Source organism: Gopherus flavomarginatus, chromosome 2 (genome assembly GCF_025201925.1).
Source record: "Gopherus flavomarginatus isolate rGopFla2 chromosome 2, rGopFla2.mat.asm, whole genome shotgun sequence".
NCBI classification, from domain to species: Eukaryota; Metazoa; Chordata; order Testudines; family Testudinidae; genus Gopherus; species Gopherus flavomarginatus.
Genome location: NC_066618.1, coordinates 215575791 through 215601010, shown reverse-complemented (window position 1 = coordinate 215601010; position 25220 = coordinate 215575791). Strand labels below are relative to the sequence as shown.

The 25220-nt window shown below is 43.2% G+C and overlaps 1 protein-coding gene across 5 annotated transcripts in view; it reads left to right on the top strand.

Moving 5' to 3' along the window:
- Positions 1-25220, top strand: part of ROCK1 (Rho associated coiled-coil containing protein kinase 1) — a 191885-nt gene that overhangs the window by 80002 nt on the left and 86663 nt on the right. For 4 of the 5 annotated variants that reach the window (XM_050939193.1, XM_050939194.1, XM_050939196.1 and 1 more), the window contains 5 exons: positions 246-390; positions 7852-7990; positions 10271-10362; positions 16813-16972; positions 21631-21697. In XM_050939193.1, the coding sequence (XP_050795150.1) occupies positions 246-390; positions 7852-7990; positions 10271-10362; positions 16813-16972; positions 21631-21697 (603 nt within the window). The remainder of the gene's footprint in view (positions 1-245; positions 391-7851; positions 7991-10270; positions 10363-16812; positions 16973-21630; positions 21698-25220) is intronic. The other variant, XM_050939197.1, reaches the window with a different exon arrangement.

Genomic DNA, 25220 nt, shown 5'->3' with positions numbered 1-25220 from the left:
GGACTTTTTTCAGAGCCGTTTAATGGTTATGAAATAGCATTAAAATATATCTTTGGCAGATCTGGAGTTATGTGCTGCATTTAAAAGATACTTTTAGAATGATGAAATGTCCACCTCAGACCAACATTTTCAGAATCTCTGTTGTTTAGGAAAGGAGTGTTCATCTAGATGATAAATACTCCCTTAAAATATTGTGCAATTCCCATTCTAAATATTTGAGCCTTACTGTTTTGTTTTCTTTGTAGGAAGGTATGGTACGATGTGATACAGCTGTTGGAACACCGGATTATATTTCTCCTGAAGTATTAAAATCCCAGGGTGGTGATGGTTACTATGGACAAGAATGTGATTGGTGGTCAGTTGGGGTCTTTTTGTATGAAATGCTTGTTGGTGAGTAACAAGATCATCAATGTTTTATGAGTAAAATTAACTCTACTTACTACTCTATGTTAAAATCACATTATGATGTTTCTCATGTACTTTAATTCAGAATTATCCTGCTTTACTGGTTACCAGTAATTGTAGTATTTACAGAAAATGTGCTGTACAGAGGCATCAGCAATATTATGTCAGTAGGCTTTTGTGGGTTAGTGTTGTTAATTTTGTTTTTAAGTTAAAGGAACTTGCTTGTGATGTAGTTTTATTCTCCTCCCTAGATACTGCTAAAATTTCCCTGCCAGATATAATTGATGAAAAGATATATATATTTTTTTTGCTTGTGAAATGTACCAAAGTGCATCATGTGTCAGATATTTTCAAAGGTGTTTTGCAAGGAAGCCTAGTTCAGATGATCCTATAAGATCTCAAGTCACCTGGCCTCCCATTTCAGATGAAACAAGTTGAATTGTTTGCTGTATTAATACACCTGTGTATCATTCAGAAACAGAATATAACAATTCCACTACATGGCACTTAATATAACTTGGCCCAGTGTTGCTGACTCCATCCTTGGTTATGGTTATGAGAGACCATTTTTTAAAATGGGCAAACAAATTAATACATTCACTTTCTCTTTGCAAGCATATATTCCTGTATGTGCTGTTCATCACAGGTTAAGGAAAAAAATGGAGAGCCCCCCTTGTTAATATATTGTCAGCACTTCAGTGGTGGACACTGTAGAAACATTTAAGGCTTCTCTCCTGAAGTCTTGTTGAACATGAAGCATCCTAACAATCCTATTCGATTTGAATAAAATGTATCGGCACAAAATGTCCTTTTCACTAAATGGGATGCCTATATTAATAAGACTTACATTATTGTGGTTAATGATGCACCCAACTCCACAACATCGGAGCATATATATGTAATTATAATTATATATGAGTCATTTTGCCTGTAATAGATTGTAGCCACCCACCAAAACTTCTGCTTACACCCAAATCAAGCAAATAATTGAGCAAAGAAATTAACCTTAAGTCATCGTCAGGTCAACTAATTCAATCACTGGTGAGTGAGAAGGAATTCAATAGTCGAGGCTCCAACAGCAAGAGTTGACCATACTTGAACATTCTTTAGAGTAGTTCATAAACTGTGGTATGAGAGCTTGTTGACAGTGGTACCTGAACAGCAACAAAATTTTGTTTCAATGCACAGTTGCCACAGGCACTGCAGTGTGTCAGAAAAAATCTTAGAAACAAAATGTACTCTCCTGTCTGTTTTCAGCCATGAAGGTGAATAACATTCACTTGCCATGCAAGCATGGTAGTTTTATTTAGTGGTGTGTTGTGTGCTGTGGGTGTGCAGGTAGGTGTTGTCCTCTAATCTGGTGCACAGTTGGCTGGCTTTGTATTAAGACTAACCTCCTGCTTGCATTGGGCCTCACAGGTTGAGTTACTAAGGTAAATTTGTGAAGTTCCATGTCAGTCCAACTAGAGCCAAAAGATGGTTGCGGTCATGGGAGGTTCAGAGTGGCTGCAAAACCTGCAGCCACAGGGAGCCCTGAGACCAAAAGGCTGTCATTCAGGAATTTGCTGTAGAGGAGGAGCTCCCACTGTACTCCCTGCCCTTCAGACACTGCAGCCTAGCCCCTGCAAAACTGTGAGGTAGGAGGCACATGGAAAATTCCCTTGTCTCTCTGCAGGGAAGTTGTGAGGTGAGGGTCGTTAGTTGGGTCTGGTGGATAAAAGCTTGGCTATATAGAACTAAGGTATGTTGCCTGGTTCTTCAGAAGCAGAACAGGTGGCTGTCTGCAAATTTGAGTCTCTTCCCACCAGAGGTAACTACTGTGTAATTTGTTCAGCATTGTGGGTGTCCAGGGGCACTGCTGGTAGGGCGGGGAGGCGGGGGGAATGCTGCTGAGGAGAAGAGACTGCCTGGAGCTGAAGCTGCATGGTGCTCAAATAAAGCTCCCATTCTTTGAGTACTTGCTCATGTCTGTTCCATCCTAGATGTGCAAGTGCCACATGCACAGTTGCTGGAGATGTTTTTTTTCCCTTAGTGGTATCTGTAGGACCAGCACTAGTGTCCCCTGTAGCCACATACACATGTGCCAGTATAAGGGGTGCTGCTGGATCCGTACCTTCTCAGTTCCTTCTTAGCACCCATGACGGTTGCTTGGAATGACCACCTTGCTCTTGCAAGGCTTTCCCAGTGGTTTGGACTTTGTAGTCTGTTCTCTATAGTTTTTGTAGTTAGAAGTTAATATTGGTGTATATAGTGTAAATAGCAGTCCCAGTCATCAAGGGATGTTGGCCCAGGGACTGGGCAAGCCCCGGTTCTCAGGCTTCAAGCTGTGTGCCTCGTGTGATGAGTCCATGCCAATGAGTGATCTGCATTCGAGTTGTCTAAAGTGCCTTGGGGAAGCTCACATTAAGGAGATCTGCAGGGGCTTCAGACTGCGTTCACAAAGATAGGGATGTTTGGTCTGAAGGCTTTGCTCATGGAGGCAGCCCTCAGACTGTCCTTGGAGTTATGCCACTCCAGATCAGTGCCAAGCACTTAAGCCTCCAGGCGAAGTGCTCCACTGGCACTGTGCTCTTCCTGGGACCGTTCTCCATTGCTGGTGCTGAGGAAGAAGCATAAGAAACAGTGCATTGAGAGAGGGCACTCTCTTGTGCCAAAGAGGGACAAGCAGGGAGCAGCTGATGCAGTGAAACCCATGATGGGCCACTCGTCTTCCCTAGAGACACACTCGGCTCTGGCGACTTCGCCTAGGGCACCGAGCCCAGTCTGGGACCCATCTCTGGCTCCTGGGATTGGTTGTGGCACTGCATGCCCTGCGGGTCCCCTCAATTCTGGAGGCCTTCCAGACTGCAAAGGATTTGATCCCCTCCTGATACCGCCCACCCCACAAAACCCCTTGCAAGCCAGGGCTACCAGGGATAGAGAGTTCAAGGGGTGGTGAGTTCCATCGCGACAACAACCACTGTGGCACCTCCTAGAAGAAAGCCCTCCAAGACCCTGCCGAGTGGTCCCCAACCTGGTGCCTGTCACCAATTTCCCGGCACTACCTGGAAGCAGAAGTGGGTATGGCTCTCCAAGGGAAGAGTCCTCTTCAGAATCCTAGGGGGAATCCTTCATCCTGCTGAAAAAGTACTGGAACCTGATTTATGCACTGGACTTTGGTACAGGCACTGCAGCTGGTACTCGGCCCGTGGGCCACTGGCCAATGCACTGGCAATATTGGAACCTGTGGTCACACTTGGTGGTGTCCAAGATATATTAGCCACTGTTTCATCCCAGCTGGCACCGGACCCCCACTCCGGTACCGACCCCAGTACCTAGGTCACTGAAGTAGCCCAAATGGAGGTGGTGCAGGTGGAGGATGAAGGACTAGCCCCTCCTATGGTGCTAGCATCTTCCTTGTCATCTCCAGATGAGGCCGTCGCAGGTCCTAGTAACCAGTTTCTGACAGATGACTACAGGGCCTATCAAGAGCTCCTGAAACAGGACATCACAAACTTGGGGCTGGAAGCTGAGTAGCTAATGGAGTCCATGCACAACCTGATTGATACTCTGGCTGAAGGGGATCCCTCCAGAATGGCCCTGCCAGTCAATGAGGTAGTGTTGGGGCTGGTAAGGGCGCTATGGCGGACCCCTTGGTCTCTGCCTCCTACCTCAAAAAGGGCAGAGATGAAGTACTATGTACTGGCCAGTGGGTTTGAATATGTGTACTCACATTCCTCCTCCCCCAAAGTCACTGGTGGTGTCAGCCTCAAATGAGTGGAACCCCAAAGAGCCCCACACCCGAAGAATAAAGAGTCTAAGAAGCTGGATCTGTTCAGGCAAAAGGTTTATTCCTTGGGTAGCCTCAAGCTTTATATCTCTAACCAGCAGGCATTGTTGAGGAGGTATAAGTTTAACCTGTGGGACTCAATGGTCAAGTCTAGGGACTCCGTGCTCCTGGAGTCAAGGCAGGAGTTCATGGTCATTCTAGAGGAAGACAAGATGGTGGCTGGGGTCTCCCTCTAGGCAGCTCTAGATGCAGCTGACTCAGCGGCCAGAACTCTGGTGTCAGTGGTGGTCATGAGGCACTGTTTATGGCTCCAGTCATTGGGCCTCTCGCATGTGGTGCAGCAGTCTGCCTAGGGTACCTCCCTCTTTGAGGTACCTCCCTGTTCTCCAAACAGATGGACTCCAAGCTTCGTGGCCTCAAAGACCCAAGGGCCATGCTTTGCTCCTGAGGCCTCCAGGAAGCATTTCAGGCCTCAACAGCCTCCCAGGTTTTCAGGACCATCCAGGTGGGAACCCTATAAAAGAAAAGGAAAGGTTTATAAACATAGTCAGCCGTTGCCTTCTACCTCAGCTTCCCAGTCAGGTACAAGTAGGTACCTCGGTGGGACCAGGGCAGGCCTTCTGAAGGCATGCCTGAGGATGACATACCACACTTGATTCAGGATCCATCCCCCATTTTGTTTTTGGACTGCCCTGTGTGGTCCTACATAACATTGGACCATTAGGTGCCCAGTATTGCAACAGTTGGTTACATACTGCAGTTTTCATCCACCTCTCCATCCCACCCCTCTTCAGGGACCCTTCTTACGAGAAGCATCTCATCCAGGAGGTACAAGCCCTCCTGTGTCTAGAGGCTGTAGAGGAAGTTCCTCAAGACTTGAGCAGGAAGGACTTTTACGACCCGTCCTGGACCTGCATTGCCTCAACAAATCTCTCAAGAAATTTGAAGTTTGGCATGGTCTCTCTGAATTCCCTCCATTCCCATTTCCTCCCTGAATCCAGGTGACTGGTATGTCACCCTCAGTTTAAAGGACATTTACTTCCACATCTCCATGTTCCAGGCAAGCTTGTTCAGGTCTTGACAGACAACATGGCCTTGATGTTTTACATAAACAAGCAAGGGGGATCTTGATCCTCAGCTCTGTGTCAGGAGGCCATCCAACTGTGGGACTTCTGCATCAAGCACACTATTCATCTTGAGGCATCGCCTCTCCTGGGAGACTGGAATGCGTTGACAGATCACCTCAGCAGGTCCTTTTCCTCTCTCCACGCGTAGTCTCTTCACCCAGAGGTCACTAGTGTTATCTTCCAGAAGTGGAGGACTCTCCAGGTGGACCTGTTTGTCACCAGACAGAAAAGGAAATGCCACTGATTCTGTTCTAGGCACAGGCTCTGGAAGGGCTCCCTTTCCGATGCCTTCCTGCTCTCATGGGCAGATGGCCTGCTGTACACCTTCCCACCAATCCCCTGGATTCACAAGGTCCTCCTAAAGATCAAGAGGGACAAGGCAAAGGTTATCATATCATCTCCGGGAGCATTGGTTCGGGGTCCTTCTGGACCTCTCAGTGGCAGCTCCACTAGCGCTCCCACCCTGTCCGGACTTGATTTTGGAAGACCACAGCTGGCTGTTTCACCCAAACCTCACTTGCCTATACCTGATGGCATGGCTGGTGTGTTGCTGCACCCTGAGGAGTAAGACTGCTCGAATCAGGTTCTGCAAGTCTTGCTAGGTAGCAGAAAGCCAAGTAGGTAGTCCTGGTGGAAGGTTAAGTGGAAATGTTTCACTTGTTGGACCTCCAAATGGAATCGTTCTCCATCTTGGTCTTCCCTGCAGTCCATCTTGGAGTATCTGCTCCACCTGAAACATCAAGGTCTGGCTCTATCATCTATTAATGTTCACATGGCAGCCATCTCAGCCTTCTAACCTTCAGTACGGGGAAGATCAGTCATCTCGCACAAGATGATAGTCAGGTTCCTCAAGGGCTTGGAAGGCTCTGCACTCAGGCTCGCAACTCGATTTTCCCATGGGACTTAAACCTGGTCCTATTAAAGCTCACGGGGTCCCCCTTCAAACTGTTGGCATCTTGTTCCTTACTGCTCCTGTCTTGGAAGGTTGCCTTCATAGTGTTGATCACTTCGACCAGAAGGGTCTCCAAGATCAAATCCCTGATATCAGAATCCCCTTATATGATATTCTTCAAGGACAAGATCCAAGTGCACCCCTGCCCGGCTTTCCTACCAAAGGTGTTGTCACAGTTCCATAAGAACTAGGACATTTTTCTGCCAGTTTTCTTTTCAAAGTCCTACAGTGCTGATGAGGAACATCTGCTGTATATGTTATATTGAGAGAAAGGACTACCGGTGTCATTCCAAAGAATCTCGTCCTGGATAACTGCCTGCATCCGAGCTTGCTATGAGCAGGTGAAGGTTCCGCCTCTGACCATCGTGATCACTCATTCCATGAGAGCCCAGGCTTTGTCAGTAGTGTTCCTCATGCAGATACCAATCCAGGACATCTGCAGAGCTGCAACATGGTTGTCTGTCTGTTCATACCTTTACATCCCACTATGCCTTCACCCAACAGGCCCGTGATGATGCCAGTTTTGGGACAGCAATGTTGCAATCAGCATGTCCATGAACTCTGAGCCCGGGGGTATTGCTTGTGAGTGTGGAATGGACATGAAGTACTCAAAAGAAGAAAAAATGGTTGTTAACCTTTCATAACGGTTGTTCTTCAAGATGTTTCTCATGTCCATTCCATGACCTGCTCTCCTAGCCCTCTATTGGAATTACCAGCAAGGCAGGGCTTCAGGGGGCCCTAGGGCTGGTCCTATGGATACTACTAAGGGAATAAAATGTCTGGCAACTGTGCATGTGGGATGCACACACCTAGCATGGAATGGACATGAGCAACACATCTAAAAGAACAGCCAAAATTCCTCCCACTTGTCTACCTTCCCTTTTAGGTCCCCCTCCCCACACTTTTACATACACCTCTCTTTAATGGCACTTTTAAAATTTTCTCCCAGAGCTATTAAAAATGTTGGGTTTTTTTTTCTTGATTTCTGTTTTGTAAAAATGGAAGCAAGGCGAACTCTGGCTCGTGTTCAACAATAATCCAGATAACAGCAGGAATGTCAAAGTTGAATTAGAAAAATTAAAAAGTCAAGCCATTCAATTAAGTTCAGCTGCGTACCAACATATATCAAGACATCTTGTGACAAAGTTGTTTCTAGTAATTTGAGTAATACAAAAGACTGATGATAATGGCATCTTCATTGTGTTGCCTTTTGAGGCATTGTCTGAAAACCTTACATGTTTTAGAAAGACGTTATGATCAAACGTTTTAGGCTTTCTTAGGCATTTGTTTTGCTATAGAGCTTAGAAATACTTATTTTATACCTATTAAGGTATAAAATGAATGTGCATAAAAAGTAGAAACTTGCACGTTGTATGTCATGCATCAAGTTTTTAAGAAAGTGGCGTACTATAGAACTCAAAATATGGGAACTATTAGATATTTTTATTGAAGTTTTAAAAAGAAGACTGTATGCACTGAGAGTCTTCAAAGGCACAGTGTATAATAAAGAAATAGATGTTCTAAATTAAAACTTCCGGTACTTTTGATATTTACATATTATATTAGGATATTTAATTTTTGTACTGCTGTTTCTTCAGGTGATACACCTTTTTATGCGGATTCGTTGGTTGGAACATATAGTAAGATTATGAACCATAAGAACTCTCTTACCTTCCCTGATGATAATGATATCTCTAAAGATGCAAAAAACCTTATATGTGCCTTCCTAACTGACAGGTAAAATAACCCAAAGTTTTATTCAGAATTTTAAATAAATTCATTTTTGTTAATGATATTTTCTCCTCTTGTGACCAAAACAAACAAACAAGCATTTTGTGTGTGCATGATTTTCTAGTGGTATTTTAAACAGTTGAACAGTATCAGAAACACCCATTGTTCTGACCTCTTATGTAATATATTTCTGCTACCATATAGACACTGTCACAGTTGTAAGGTCAGCTGTCCTTTTTCTTGTCTCTGAGTGCACCTCCATCGGGTTTACTTATTTCCATTTTTTCTTCCCTTCTCCCGTTCCCTGCTCCTCTTTACCTTTCTTGGGCTGGAATCTCACATTTTCTCCCCTAATTTGACCAGGACACCTGTACACTACTGTGTATTCCAGCTGCATATCCTCCTATAGGTCTGACTAGGTTTCAGGCATCTGCATTTCCTCTGTTTGGGAACCAGTGATGGTCATATTGACCAAAGCCTTAAAACAAACTTTTTTTTATTTATTACTTGGAACCAAACATTACAGGAAAAAAAAATTTAAAACAGACAGCCTGCATATTTAGTCTCATCTAATCTTATGCTTCACTGCAAGCTTAGATAAACTTTTCCTTTAAGTTACAAGAACACAACTCATGTTCTCTTAAAAAGTAAAGATCCTCTGTGTGTCTCATTCTGATTCCCCAGGTAATAAGGGCAGTGGAGCCAGAGAACTTTGTTGGTTCAGTTGCTAGCATCTCAAATGATAATCCACTCTCATCAGTAGGGCCTGCAAATAAGAATAGACTTGAAATATCAATTTGGCATTCATATCTTAACTTCGCATTTAATTCACAGTTTGTACCCATGAGAAGTGTTTTTCATCATGAGAACTTTTGAATTGCTAATTTGATATAGCACTTGCTACATTGCTAAATGGAAGTTGCTTGATTTTAGAATAAATTAATAACCCTTAAAAACAGAATTCATGCTTACCTGGGAACTACCAGGTAATTGAAAATGTTGATGGAAAATCAATCTTTTAAATTCCGTAAAAAGACAATATAGGAAAGTTAATTCTGGACATTTCAAAATCAGTTTTTCTCGTGGGATTTTGAGACCATGGGGTTAAATGTTACCCAGGCTCCAACAATGTAAGCAGATATCTAGGTGAGTATGTGGCAAGAGAAGAGAGAATCCTAATTTTTAAATACAGTTTTCTCTTCAGAACTTTTTAGATTATTATAAGGGTAACATTTTATTTTATGGTAGTCTGCTGGACTACCAAAAAGCTAGTTGTAATAATTTATTTCAGTTTTAGAGTGAACATTTTAGTTTTTATCCTGGCCTTTATCTCTGCCCTAATATTGTTGTCTCTTTCTCCTATCTCATCTTTCTCAGTCTGTTGTTTTTTTCTTGTCTTGCCTTTTTTTTCCCTATCCCCTCTTTTTATTGCTTAATTTTTTACTTTTTTTTTCATTTTCTTTTGCATTGTAGCCAAGTAGCAGTGGTCTGCATGTGGAAATGCTGCATAGGAAAGTTGACTGAGTCATATGGAGTGGTATTATTGATTGCTGCTCTTTCTGAAAGTGTGTGAATGCTGTCAATGAATACTGTTTATATTGTAAAGAACTTAGACAAGAGATAATGGGCCTGATTTTCCTCTTACATACAGCAAATGAAACTGACTTCTATGGAGTTACTGATTTACAGCAGTGGAAGTGAGAGGATAATTGGGCCCAGCTCTTAAATTAGAGGGGCACTGCTTTACCTGCAAATTTGATAGTGTAAGGCCTTGTGTACACTTAAGTTTATTTTGTATGCCCAAAGGTGTGAATTTAAATGAATATAATTATATCAGTAGACATCATCATCTCCTTTTAGATACTCTAATTGTAGAATAAGAGTGGAGTTGGTTGGTTAGTTGATTTTTGTTTAGCTTATATCACTTATAACTGTGGCACTTTTGGTTTAAGCTTAACCAAAAATGCCACAATTATACCTGAATGAGAGTCCATATATATCGGGGCGGGGAGAGGGAGCAGTGTTATACACATAAAAATATATCGGTATAACTGGTAAAACTTCCCTTTGGTAGACAAGACCTAAGACCAGATTGTATTATGAGATGAAGGGAAGAAACCTCATGGTATAGGGCATTTTATGTCACAACTTTAGGGAAACTAAAGCTTTTATACTGCCCTTAGTTGGCAGATGTAAACTCTCACCTCTGAACTCTAAGATATTTGAACCACTCTGGTTAACAGAAAGGAAAAAATCTTACATGGTATTTTTTTAAAATGTTTATAGGGAGGTGAGGTTAGGACGAAATGGTGTAGAAGAAATCAAGCGACACCTCTTCTTCAAAAATGATCAGTGGGCTTGGGAAACTCTTAGAGACAGTAAGTAGTTCTTTATACTGAAGCAGTAATATTCTCTTATTTACATGGTGTATCAGCAAAAGTGATGTCACCTCTCTGTTCTAATGGAAAGCTTTTCTCTCTCTAAATATTGCATTAATGTAATTAGCAAAGTATAGAACAAAATGTTGAGGCAAGTCTGTTTAGATTTCCCACACAGTTCAGGATTTTCTTCAGTCTATTTTTTTTCTTTTAGCAAATGCTGAGACCAGATCCGTTTCTTAGCAATATTGTCTTCTGTATTTATTATGCCTTAATTCATAATGATATCATAAGTTTCTGGAAGGTAAGTGACAGTAGAAGGTTTCGATATGGAATTAAAATGTCTTAGAAGTTTGTGGTACAGAATGTATCTGCCTACTTGCTTATTGGTTTGAGCCATAGAAAGCATATTATCACTGTGCTCTGGGAACCATATTTTTCTAAGTACAATGTTTGTTTGAGTTATCTGTAAAATTCTCCTCTGGGTGATCACACAGCGTAGATCAACTGGTAACTTCTTGCTAGCCATGTCTCAATTTGAAAGTCTGTGAGTTGGAGGCAAAGTTTTCAGTATAGAGTCACTCAACTCTGGCATTCTTTCTCCCACTGGTCTGATAAAACCATGTCAGTTTAACTTTTAGAACACCACATAAAGCCTGTTTATTCAGGTTTATTCCTGGGAGGGATAATGCTGTGGCTTACTCATTTTTATAGCTTGATTCTGGGTTGAATCTCTCTTCTTTATTTTTAATAAAGATTATTTAAATTTTTTTCATAAACCGAACTCACGAGGATAAAGGTTTTTGTATAAGGTAAGAACTGTGCTGTCACGCTTTTTCAGAGTGGCTGGTATGAGGTCATGCTCATCAAGCCTAAGGAGGCAGATTTTTACGGAAGAGGGTAATGGCTGGTAATGGTGTAGTTCAGTGTTCTTTGAGTATATGTCACATGAGGCAGCCCTTATGGCTTCGGGCATACTTCATGAAGTACAGGCTACTATGGAGAATGTGCCCTACAAGGGAAGTTAGCTCATCATCCCGAGAACAGATGAAGCACTCTATTTCTTCAAGGGCTGTGATGTGATTCCTGGGGATCTATGTACTGGCTTCATATAGAAAGCCATACTAGTACCAGCCCCAACAAAGGCAGAAGGCCCCAACCTGTTCTTGCAGTTGATAACCAAATTACTAACAAGGAAAGAAGGCCAGATTTGACAAGAGCATCGCGAGTCACATTGGAGCCAATCTGGGACTTATCCCCAACGTTGGAAACTGCCTTGCCCCTTTCTACCATGCTAGGGCGGCCATCACAGCTGATAAATGGACATTAGACATTGCCTAAGGTTAGCCTATACATTTCCAGTGCATGCCTTCTATCCATCCCCTTTCCCTGTGCCTCTTCAGGGACTCTTCTCATGAGAGCTTGTTAAAGTGTTGTGTCTAGGAGCTGTAGGAGACATACTGCAAGAGTATGGGGGAAGAGGCTTCTGCTCCTGATATGTTCTTATCCTGAAGGCAGGAGTTTTTTGTTCTGTACTAGACCTGAGGAGACTGAACAAATACAAATGCTGCCTCAGATTCAGGATGGTAACATTTTTTGATTCCATCACTTCATGCTCAAGAACGGTGTGCAACTCTTGACTTGCAAGATGCATATTTCCATGTAGCCTCCATCTAGTCCACACGTAGTAGTTATGGTTCACAGTGGGGTCCCAGTCATAACCAACACAGGGTACTACCATTTGAACTCTCCGCAATCTGAAAGTCTTCACAAAGTGCCTGTCTGTAATAGCGACATGTCTCAGAAGAGAAGGCATTTGCTCTTTCCCTTACCTGGACAATTGGCTGATCAAGGGAACATCTCAGTAGGAGATGGCATAACTCCAGGCCTGCTGCCATCTCCCTGTTACTTCAATTGAGCTTCCTGGTGAACTACAAAAAATCATTTCTCTTGCCACTTTAGATGATCAAGTTCACAGGGGCCTTTGTTGACTCCAGGTTGATGAAGGCATACCTTCCTGAAGATAGCATACTTTCCTCTCAGTGCAATTGCTAGGGTTCAAGAAAGAATCAAACCTGACCACATTTATCTGGAACTGCTAGGCCATATGTTGGTGTGCACATATGTGATGCCACTTGCCAGATTTCACCTGTGACTGCTCTGACTTTGCCTCATATTGGTCTGTTTCACTGGGGAGCACCAAATGAGCAAGAAGGTCATGGTTCCACCTCACATGGTTGCTGAACTGGGATGGTGGAAGGAACCCACAAACGTGTGGAAGTGTACTGTTCTGCCATCTGTCTGACAAGGACCTTAATCACGGATGCCTCAGGGACAGGTTGAGGAGTCAACTTACAAATGCAAAGGACCTAGTCTCCAGAGAACATGGAGCTCCACATCAATGTTCTGGAGCTCAGAGCCATCAGAGTAGCATCCATGACAGTCTTATCTGTTCTTCAGAATTCCACATTGCACGTCTCGGCAGATGACACCTCTGCCATGCGCTGGATAAACAAGCCAGGAAGCATAAGCTTCTCTCTCCTCTATCTGGAGGATCTGAAACCCAAGCAATGGTGCCACCCACACAAGTTAGCCCCCATGGCTTTTCATTTCCCAGGAGTTAACTTGGCAGACTTTCTGACTAGGCCATCTGTAATTTCTCTTGAGTGAACACTGCAGATGTCCATCAGAGATCTGATATTCCTTTTTTACAGTATCTGTTTCCCACCAATGATTAGAACTATTCCATACCATGCCTGAGTCTGGGCTTGATACCAGATGCCTTCCTTCTTTAGTAGTCCCAAGCCTCCTATATGCCTTTCCACTGATTTTTCTAATCTTCAGGGTGAGTTCCAAAATGAGAGGAAAAAGTCACTATATTGTTCTCATAGATGGCCTGGTGGGGTAAGAACGTGGATTCTGCTGCCAGTCCTAGAGGCCATGGGTTCAAATCCCCATCTGGCTGTGGTAAGCGAGTGAAAATTGCTGTACCTAGAATCTATTAATGTAAGCTCCACACTGGCAGAGGCAGTTTTGGATGACAGATCTGTTGCAGATATACATTTAGTTTCTAGACTGCCTGCACCTGATCTTCCAACACTATGAACAGCTACTGTAATGACCCACTGTCTCAAACTTGGGTCTGCAGGATTCCTAGGAGTGGCCACGCTCCAAACCTCCACTTGGTAGCCTACTGACAACTGCTTACCTAGGATCCACGAATCCCAGCCTGAATTTGAGGCTCCTCCCCTGAGGTCCTATTGGCGGAGTCCCAGAGCTGCTGGCTGTACTTAATCCAACAGTAGGAACAGGAAGCTGTTTAAACAACTGGGCTCCACCCTGTCCCAGACTGTTTGCCTTGCGCTTCCTGCTCCTGCTCCCTTGGCTTGATTAATTTTTATTTTATTTTATTTTTATTTTATTTTATTTTAGCATCCTGACCCGGCTTGACTCCTGGCATCTGACTTGTGGTTCCTGATATCCAATTTTTTCTCCAGCCTCGAACCTCCTAGTATCCTGAGCTGGCTTGACTTTGGTTCCTGACTCCTGGTTCTGTTCTCAAATTTGTCTCTTGCTTCTGATCCCCGTATCCTCACTTTTGACAACTATCTCACAAATGTGGACTCTGTCTCTGACCATTAGGTTGTGCTGCCCACGACCTGGTTGTGACAGCTACTCTACCCAGACCCAAAGTCACTGCACCTGATTGTGTGGGTTATTGGCTGGTTGAATACCCCAGACAAGGGCTGCTCTGTACAGGTCCAGAAAATCCTGATACAAAACAGGAAAATGTCAACAAGAAAGACTTACTCTTCGAAGTGGAAGACATTTTCAATATGAGAACATCAATGTGGTCTTGGTTCAATTCAGGTCCTGATACTGAAGATCCTTGCCTATCTGTTGTTCTGAAGGAGGCTGGCCTTTCATTCAGTTCTCTTAAGATCACTTTGCAACAATTTTACTTTTCATTCACTGATACAGTTCTCTTTTCTCATCTGACCATATCAGAGTTCCTCCATGGGCTAATAAATATTTACTAACTGGTTGAAGAACGTATTCCTGCCTGGGAGCTTAGCCACATTTTCCACATCCTAATGGAACCTCTCAGAATGCTCCTGACAACAGAATAAGCTTAAGTTAATCTTCTTCGTGGCTATTACTTTGGCCGGAAGAGTGTGAGAGCTTCTGGCACTTAGGTTGAGCTTCCCTATACAACACTCCACAGAGACAAGATGGTACAAGACCTCATCTGACATTCATTCCCAAGGTGGTCTCAGATTTTCATCTAAACCAATCAACCTACTTTTCTTCCTGAAACCATACTAGGTACTGGGAGAAAAGCAATTGCCTATACAGAGGAACATCAGAGTTACAAACACCTCGGGAATGGATGTTGTTCGTAACTCTAAAATGTTCATAACTTTGAACAAGATATTATGTTTTTTGAAAAGTTTACAGCTGAACATTGACTTAATATAGCTTTGAAACTTGACTATGCACATGAAAAATGCTGCTTTCCTTTTTATTTTGGTAGTTTAGGTTAGTTGTGTTCAGGATTTTGCTTTATTATGTTAACAAGACCAAACTGTTCAGTCTGTCACCCAGTCTATTTCTCATTATAGCTAGGCATTCTAAAAATCAGGCCATCTCATCAAGATGACTTTCAAAATGGATACACAAAAAATTTCATGTTTGCCAGTTGGCTGGTGTAGCTCTTCCTTCGTATATCAGACTCACTCCACCAAAGGTCAGGCTGCATCATTGCCTGCACCAGATATGTACCAGTATCAGAAATCTGCAAAGCAATGATATAGAGTAATCCACTGACTTCTGTCAGACAATTTTTGCTTGGACTTAGCTGGTAGAGCAGTAGTAAAATCATTATTCAAGTGATTTAGCTGGAACTCCTTATTACCACCTTCCCAGGGGGATACTCCTTCCCAGTTGCTTACCTAGAATCCACGCTGACATGTACTCAAAAAAGAAAGCAAGGTTATTTACCCTCCAGTAACTGTGATTCTTTGAGATGTTGTTGGCAGTGTGGATCCAATGACCTGCAGGAGCTCCCCTCCCATTTCTGCTTTTTGGAGCTTTCAGTTATCACAGGATTTGAGTTGTGGGGGAACCGAAGGAGGGTGTTGGCTGGCCCACTCTTTTTGGCCTCATATGGGAGTATGACGGTGTATAAGTACAGTTCCTCCCACACAGACACACACTTCACTATTCAGAAGAATCTGATTGCACACATATGTGCACCTACAGTGGGATCTGCAATGAGGACTTACAACTTCTTGAAGAATCAGTGTTAAGGATAAGTAACCATTCTTTTCTTTGCTGCTGGTGCAAATAGTTGCCCACAGAGGGGCTTGTGGCAAGACCAAAGGACGCATGATTATAAGGCATGAGAGTAACTATATCTCCTTGTTATATAAATAGTTTTAAAAATAATTTAAAAAACCCTATAACTTTGATTTGAACCCAAAATAAACTTTTTTCTTGAAAGAACAAGAACAGTGTAAGTGCATGTGATAAATGGATAGATTTGAATGCAAAAATTGCCTGATGAAAGCCAGCCTTTGTAAAGCCAACACAGTTCTTCAGAGTTATTAAAAATATGGGGCTTTTGTTTGTACCTTAACCTCTTGGAGAATTGAGGACCAGATTCTCTGCTGCCCCAGAATTTAGATCCAGTCTGTGGGGAATGCTCTAAATTTCCCTTGCTCGTAGTCTCCAAGCAGTCTTTGTCAGTTGGGGGTTGGAGAGTACATGCTCTGATCAAGCCCCTTTCTGTCTCTGTATGTCCCTGACATGCCCTCTCAACCATGGCTGAGTAGCGAAGGACGGGTAGTGCAGGAACCAAGTATGCTTGCTCTGCTCCAACTGAAAACTCATCAACACCAACAGAATTCTCAGCTGGTCAAATCAGGCTTCTTTCTGCCTCTCTCTCACTGCCAGATTGGCACAAAGGAGCCAGAAAACCCAAGAGAATCACTAAAGAACTTAGTGATTCTTCACTGGTCTTCACTTCAATTTTTGTTTCTGAACTCCTCTATTGACTTTTTATGATGTCCATGGTTAACTTGACAGGATCAGGGCCTTAACTTAGATCTATGTATTACATAGCACAAAAGTGAACTGGTGTACCTGCACAGTGCCCTACTGAATCTGCATTCTCCCATACGCTATAGGATCGAGACCTAATTTGTTCAGATGATCGCAGTCACATCTGTCTACCTACTGAGAGAGACACACACACACACACACACACACACAGACACACACACACACACCCCTAAATGTCAAGTCATGACTATTTAAAATAACACAAATTATTGACCATAAGACTATAACAGAAGGGGCAATTCTAATATTGATCATAACATTTACGTTTATTTGTCAATTAGGTCATTGTCATTTGAGTTGAATGATGATCATTTTATTTTATTCTAGCTGTAGCACCAGTTGTTCCTGATTTAAGTAGTGATATTGACACTAGTAACTTTGATGATTTGGAAGAAGACAAGGGAGAGGAAGAAACATTCCCTATACCAAAAGCATTTGTTGGCAATCAGCTACCTTTTGTAGGATTTACATACTACAGCAGCCATCGGTAAGTATGGAGGAAACAAACTGTTATGTGCTATCACCAAGTTTTGTATATTTGATTCTTATTTACATATTTTTGTGTGTGTACACATGCTTGCATGCTCTCTCTTTCTCTTTTACACACACATACTCACACTCTCTCTCACTGTATATTTAGCTATGTAATAGTGAAAAATTCTAGTGTGTCATGATTTGCGGTATTTACATGAAAATGGTACCACTGCTAGATGTTGGTGTTTTAAAATGTTACAGGAGTTTTGTAGTCGGGTCAGTGTTACTGATTCTGAATTAGCCATACGTATAATAACACTACAGTAATTTGGCTTAGAAAGTGTACTAGGCACCTACTAGATGGAATCACATACAAAGGGTTAGAGTAGTTCGAGTGAGTCTGTGTGATGCCAGAAGGATGAGGGCAAAACCAGTGATCCCAGGGCAATGAAAAGCCAAATGCAGCCGAAACTCACTTTATCCCCAGGATGATGTTCCTTAACTTTGCTTGGGGACTTTCTTTTAGATCAGTTTCTAGCTAATAGATATCTGGTAAATTTAAAGTCTCCTCATGGCTGCTAGAAAGGATAAGGAAGTTTCTCGTTCTTACTTGGCTGTTGTGAAGATAGTGGCTCCACTACTCCACTCTGCCTCTTAGTCTCTTTTTTTCTTTTCTCTTAAAGTTCTCCCAAGCAGCAGCATGAAATTGACATGATTTTTATAATTTGCACTACTGCCCATGAGGTTTTAAATAACATCAGTTCAAACTGCATGTATTGCTATTTATATGGTCAATACTATTCAGTAGCATAGATTTTGTTGGTAGCAACAATGGTTAAAGGTTGCTCAACACCTTCTAAGATCCTCTTTTCAGTTGCTTATAACTAGGCCTCCATGTCTGTAATGGAGATAGTGGAAGTCACGGATTCCGTGACTTCCTGTGATCTCTGAGACTTCTGTAGCGCCCAGTGTGACTGACCCCAGAGCTACCCAAGCAGCTGTCCCTGGGACCAGCTGCTGAGGCAGCCCTGGGGACAGCCACACCAGCCGGTGCTGGAGCAGCCCCGGCCCCGGTGCCATCTGCATTGGATGCTGCTCTGGTAGTTGTTCTGGGGTGGCTGGCACTGGGGCTCCCCCCTCCGGCAGCGGCTGGAGCAGCTGCTGGCATCCCGGGGCTCCCTTCCCAAGAGCCTTTTCCCTCCCAGATTAAATCAGGAGTATTATGGTATAAGTAATGAACAGGTCACGGGCTGTGAATTATTGTTTTTTGGACATGACCTGTCCATGACTTTTACTAAAAATACTCATGATTAAATTGTAACCTCACTTATAACTTTGCTGACCTTAGCTGTTGAGACTGATATTTTTCCATGCTGGGTGTCTGCCTCAGGCAAGTTTTTTGTTGTTTTTTCTTGGACAGGTTCAGTTAAAAAATCAGGTTAGCTGTTTGAGAATGAGGCTAGGGAAAAATAAATTGTTTTGTCCTTGTTAAAGTATATTACGGAGAAGCTATAATGCCTCTGTGCTTGGGAGCTGGGACTTGAAATTTGGCAGGTGACTCGCCTGTGTGTCAGATATGTGCTTTTAGCCATCCCGGTACAAAACTGCCCAAATTTTGGATAAGTTTATAAGCCTCTGAAAATAACAATTTAGACTTGCTCACTAGTGGTTTGTTAGAGGCTGGCAGCTAAATTCTGTAAAAATTCCAGCTGTGCTGAGCATGCTCTGTCCCCACAAAGCACTTGTGGGTATGTACCAACCAAGCTATACATATGTCATCTGCAGAGTGACTGAGCATGCTTACTCCTGGGGCTGCAGGAGCTGAAAATAACTTTCCCTGCAGTTCTTCCTGGCAGACAAGGATGACTGTAGTGTGAGGCACAAGAATTAAAAATAGGGAGGCTGTCCCTCCTGTCCTCCCAGTGCCCCTCTGCTGGTGCCCAAGCATTCTGGAGGAAACTGTCTGACTTGAATTTAAAGGCGTGAGGAGTAAAATGGGGACACGAGTAGGCTGGGGTTGATACGATAATACTGAGACAAGAGCTGGGGGTGATAGAAGATGGGAACAGGTATTGGAGTCGAGATGGGGAGGAATAGGGAGCAGAGGAGGGGATGGGGCAGAGTGGATAGCAACCGAAGGGAACAGAAGATGGAAACCCAAGTTGGAGGAATACAGGATGGACAGGATCAGAATAATCTGTAAACACTAAAGCACATAGTTGTTGAGAACCTGGAATAGAACCCAGGATTCCTGAGTTGCAGCATCTCCTTAATGTGGTTTTCAGACATTCTTGTTTAACATCTCAGAAAAGCTGAGTGCTAAACAATGTTAACTGAAGTTAAAAAGCACAAATTCAAAACTGAAGAAAGGAAATGCTTTATGTGGTGCATAATTAACTTGTATAACTCAGTGCAACAAGATAGTATTGAGGCCAAGAGCTTTGGCCTGATGAAGTGCCCTTTGAAGTCAGTGGAAATCTTTTCATTGTCTGTAGTGGGCTTTGGATCAGATCCTTAGTGTAGGAGTCAGGAAAAATAGGATTCAGAAAAAGCTGGGACATTCTTATTATAATGCTATCCCTAGATATACTAGATAGAATAAAAATGTATCGGGTGTATAAACCCACTTGCTTCAGAGCATAAGCCAACCATTGACTGACTGACTGAGGGGCACTTCCCACTGCCACAAATAAGTTACTTCATTATAGATATTTTACAACTTCCTTTGACACATCTGTTTCTGGCCATTGTTTGGGTAGGATACACGACTAAATGGACCATTGGTCTGATCCAGTAAGTTTTAAAGGATAGTACCCTACAATCTACTTTATACTCCCTTTTTAAAAATAATCTTGTAGCTATTCCTTCAGGTTCTAAATGTTCTGTTTTTAATTCAACCACTCTCTTCCTGTGGAATAAAAAACACATGCACAAGAACCACTGCTTTGCTATTGTAATATTGGCATCCAGTTGTCCAAGGAAACACAAACCATATATACCCTGTGCATTGTTGTGCATTGTTGATAGAAGCACCATTGATATTGTTGTAAAATAAGAACTTCTTACTTTTGTTTTCGAATACAGTATTACAAACAAAAGGACAAATTTTGGCTGTCTCAGCACACATTTTTATAAGGGGGAAAAGGTGCTTGAGAGCCTGTCATCACACCCGTGAAAGGCGCAGCCTCAGTGTTGCAGGCCGCACTCTAAATGCAAGGAGATTGAGATGGCTAGCGCTGACCATCCCAAGGGGAGTGTGATCAGGCAGGGTCATAGCCCCAGATCTTATGTACTTGATAGTACTCCAGATGCTGGCATTGGGGAAAGCACATACTATACCTCTTAAGTATGTAACACGTGCCACTTCTGAACATGCTTCCCCATTAAGTTTCTGGAATCATTCTGCCTTTTACAGGTATAGTACTTATAGACACCACTGCTTAGCTGCTACTTTCTCTGTACTCCCCTTCCCATCATGGCTTTGGCTGTAGTTATCGCACTAGAATCCAGTGTACCCAAAAAGCCACATTAACTCCTGTTCCTTTGAAGTTGCAGGAAAAATCATTTTGTCAAATGGAAAAAGTAGGGCAATAAATATATTTTTAATCTTCAAGGATGAGATTTTGGGTTGCGTTTCACAGACCTCAAAGTCCAGTGGAAGGAAGGGCTAAGATTACTTTAAGCCATCTTTGCACCTTCCTGATTCTGGATTACCTTAAGGAGCCAAAGTGGCCCCAGGTGTAAGTTAGGCAGTCTAACTTACGGGAGCTGTCTGACTTATGGCAGCCTGTCATTTTCTGCCTAAGAGGAGTAATGTTCCCCAGAATCTTCTCAGTACTCTGTGCTGCAGCCTTCCTTCCAGCACATCCATCCCACCCCTAGTCCTGCTCCAGACACTCCCCTTACATCAGGATGTGGGAGGTAGTCCTCCGAAGAGAGTCTGTGCCTGTCTTTTGCATGCTAAGCTGCTTCTTCCTAAAATGGATCCAGGGCTTGTGGAGCCCCTTTATGCCATTCTGTCTCCTTTACTCAAGCATAAAAATGCAGGAGTTGGGAGCAGAATCTCATCCCAGGCTTTTAAGGTAATCAGGAAATTATTTGCATTTATTTATCTGACTTTCATAATCCATGACAAATATACATACACAGTCATGGCAAATAAAAATATATATCTACTCGGTATGCCGAATAGATACCATTACGTAAAAAAGGAATACTGTTAGACGGACTTGCAGCATAGGGTTCTTTATGGAACTCCTGTTAACTTCACTGGGGGTTCCATGCTCATAACCTCTGCAGAATTGACTTCTATGGTACTACTCCTGTGAGAAAAATTAAGCACGTGAGTAAATGTGTGCTTGATCAGGGCCCAAGAGAGTGTTGAACCTGGAAAGCAAAATTTTTAAGTTATTAAAAAAGGAAGTACTTTTTTTCCTAGAAGAAGAATGGTAAAAACTGCAGATTTCTACTTAACATAAGACAAATTATAGAATGAACTGTATGCTTTTTTAATTAAATGTGTTTACATCTTATAATAAACGGAAGCACTAAAAATCTGTCCTTACAGCCCCCTTGGCTAGCTCTTTGGAGATCCTTTTAAACTAGCTTACTCTGTTTTTTCTATCTCATAATCTTGCTTTTAAACATTTTTAATTAAATATTTTGTTATAGGTGTTTATCTGCCTCTGCAGAAAATTCAATTGACAACAGAACAAGTTCCAGTATAGATAAAAGCCTGGTATGTACTTTGATATTAGTTTTGTGTAAACTGACAGTGGGTACACTGCACATTGAAATACTGATGTAATTTTAAATGACATGAAACTGCTTTAGTGCTTTGAAATATGGAAAATCAGTACATTTATTTTAACTGGGACATAGCTTTAAGAGCTAGCAGGGAAACAGAATTTCAGTTCTGAAAAATAAATCGATATTTTAGAAGAAAACTATCCTGAATCGGAATGAAAAATGCCGAAATCTCAGAATTTTCACTGAATTGAAATTCCACAATATTTAGTTTTAAGAAACACCAAAACATTTCCGTAATAGAAAAGTTTTGGTTTTCCAAAACAAAATATGCTCCCTGGAAGCCAGATCTGCAGTAGCATGTCAGGCAGGCCGCAGAGCTAGGAAGCCAGGCATCCTGTTACTAGGCCAGCCAGGGAGCAGGAGGCTGCTTAGCTCCCCAGAGAACCAGCTAGTGCGGGATCTAGGGATCTCTGGGAGCCCAGCAGCCTGCTGAGGAGCTGAGAGCCTAGAAACCCTGAAACTTCTGGAGCACTCGAAGAATCAGGGAGCCTGGATGCTCTAGACACCATTGGGAGCCCCAGCTCCAGGACAGCTTGCCTAGTGAGCTGCCAAGTAATCCTGAGAGCCACAGTTCTCAAGCTCCCCATGAGACAGGATGCTGAGGAACAAGGATCCTCACATCCCAAGCTCCCTGCCAGGTGACCTGTTGAGGAGCCTCGGAAGCCCTAGGTTCCAGAGAGGCGGCTTGGTCGGGGAAGGAAATCAGGCAGGCTCTCATTGAGGTTTTTTGGCAAAACCAGTACATTGCTGCTGAACATTTTAAAATTGGCGTTTTCTGATGGAAAAATGTTCTATCAGAAAATTTTCTGGCTGGCTCTAATAGCTATCATGCTAGGTTTGGATGCAACTAGCAGTATCCATGACTTGTTTCTATTGTCCATTTCATTAAGCAGATATCAATGACTGTCTGTTACTATTCATTGTTAATTAGTTTATAATATAAGATGTTTTCCAAATAGAGGAAGAAGAGGAAGGCTGTACAGTTGAATGAAAGAGAGAAAAAGTTCAACTGCAGAACTTGCTCTGTTTTATGCCTATTTTTGATGACTCTGTATAGTTTGTTCTTAAATACTGTATTACCTACAGAAATATTTTTAAAGGGCAGAGGAACCAAGTGTTTATCTTGCATTGGCTTAACATAATTCAGTAAGTGTTTGATTTGAAGGATGCTGATTCTTTGTGCCCATTTTGACTGGTGTCTTTTCTTGTATGTTACTTCACCTGCCTTTAGTTGATGTGAGAAAATAAGAACTTAAGGCCAGATTTTCAGGTATTTAGATGCTGAAAGGTGCAGACAGGCACCTAGTGAAATGTCCAAAAGTGCCTGAGCAGGTCACCTGAGTTGCTTAGTTATTGTGAAAATTCCCTAGAAGAGCTCTTTGTCGCTTGAAAGCTTGTCTCTTTCACCAACTGAAGTTCATCCAATAAAAGATCTTACCTCACCCACCTTGTCTCTCTAATATCCTGGGAGGAACATGGCTACAACAACACTGCAAACAAAGTTAAGTAAATGTAACACAAGATACTGCCTACATGTACAGTTCTACAAGATGTTGAGTGCCTCGTGGGAGGAATTGAGTGCCTGCAATTTCCAGGGAACACACTGGGTTTTGAGGATCTTCAGGACCTCATAGGATTGGGCCCTAAGATTCTAGAGAGAGAAGGAATCCATAGTCCTTTAATTAAAATTCTGAATCTATTTGGAAATATGAATTAACTTTACTCGTTTATTTTTATTTAACTCTTGAAATTCAGTGCCCATCAGAGACTAAAAATTAAGTTCAGAAAGATTCACAAATTGTTTTGCAGTGGGTCTTCAGCCTTCCCACAACTCAGGAGGTATTACCAGACATGTTAAGTCATTATCAGGGAGGGTGTGGCAAGCCCCTAAAGATCCCAGAGAGTTTTTTGTTCTTGCCGTCTCTACTGGAGTCAGACTTCTCCAGACTCTCCCTACCTAGGGTTACCATACGTACAGATTATCCTGGACATGTCCGGATTTTGGGGTTTTAAATAGCCATCTGGGAGGACTTTGTAAAAATTTTTAAAAGTCCGGGATTTCCCTCCCAATGCAGAGCACAGTGCGGCTGACTGACAGCAGCTGGGCTGGATTGAGCCGCTTTCATTGGGGCCTCCAGCAGCCAGAGCCACTTTCCTGCTCCCCCTTCCCCTTCAGACTCAGCATGCCGTGCTGGCAGCACGCTGGGGGGGCAGGGCTGTGCACGCTGCAGGGGAGCGTGGCAGCGTGTCTGGTTCCTCTTGGAGCCAAACATGCTGGTCTGAGCAGCATGGTAAGGGGGCTGAGGGGTTGGAGAAAGGGCAGGGCGTTCCGGGGGACGGGCAGGGGGCAGTTGGATGAGTCAGGGGTTCGGGGGTGTGTGTCAGAGGGTGGGGGTGTGGAATGGGGTCAGGGGACAGGGAGCAGTGGAGTTGGATGAGTCGGGAGTTCCTGGGGTGTGGGGGTGCGGAGAGGGGTTGGGGGACAGGGATCGAGGGGGTTTGGATGAGTCGGAGGTTCCGGGAGGTGGGGCGCTGTCAGGGTGCGGGGGTGTGGAAAGGGGTCGGGGAGTCAGGGGACAGGTGGGGGGTGTGGTCCTAGGGGGGCATTTAGGGTGGGGTGGTCTCAGGAGCGGGTAGTCAGGGACAAGGAGAAGGGAGGCTTAGATACGGAGTGGGGTCCTGGAGGGGGCGATCAGGGGACAAGGAGCGGGGGGGAGGTTGGTTGGGTTGTGGTTCTGTGGGGGGCAGTCAGGGTGGGAAGTGGGAGGGAGTGGATGGGGACGGGGCTACATCCCCCCCCCCATGGAGTGTCCTCTTTTTTGAAAGTTAAAATATGGTAACCCTTTCCCTACCCCAGAATGCAGAACAGAAACTGAAAAGAAACAGAAACAATCAAAAATGTTTTTATTCTAACTGCTCCGTTTGTTGAATTCCAGACTTTTGCTGGGGTGCTATTTAGCCTCAGGCTTAGCAGAAACCTCTCTGAAGCACCTCTTTTGATAACTAAGGTAACTGGCTGCAGCAACTGTTAGTACAGCATGTCTGGCAGGCCTCTTAGGGAACTGCACCACAGAGACAGTCAAAGGCACAAGCCTGCAACATTGAGTACAGAAATTCCTGGGCTGTCATCCCAAACTGCCAGTGTGGACAACTATTCCTCTCCCCTCCACAAAAACAAACAAAAAAAACCCCACCCTGGAGTAGTCAGCATGGAAAGACAAAAAAGGAGATCAACCCAGACGGTAGACAGTAAAGAGCCCTTCATTTACTTCTGTCCAGCTCCCATGCCCTTGCTTATCAAAGTGTGGGTGAGTCCTTATGTAACCCAGCCTTATTTTCTGTGTGACTCATTCAGGCAAAATAGCTGTTCTATGTACAGGCTTCCCCTGGTTCCCCCTTGTCCCTACAAATTATGGGGTTAGACACCATCCATCCATAAAATCAAAGGGGGT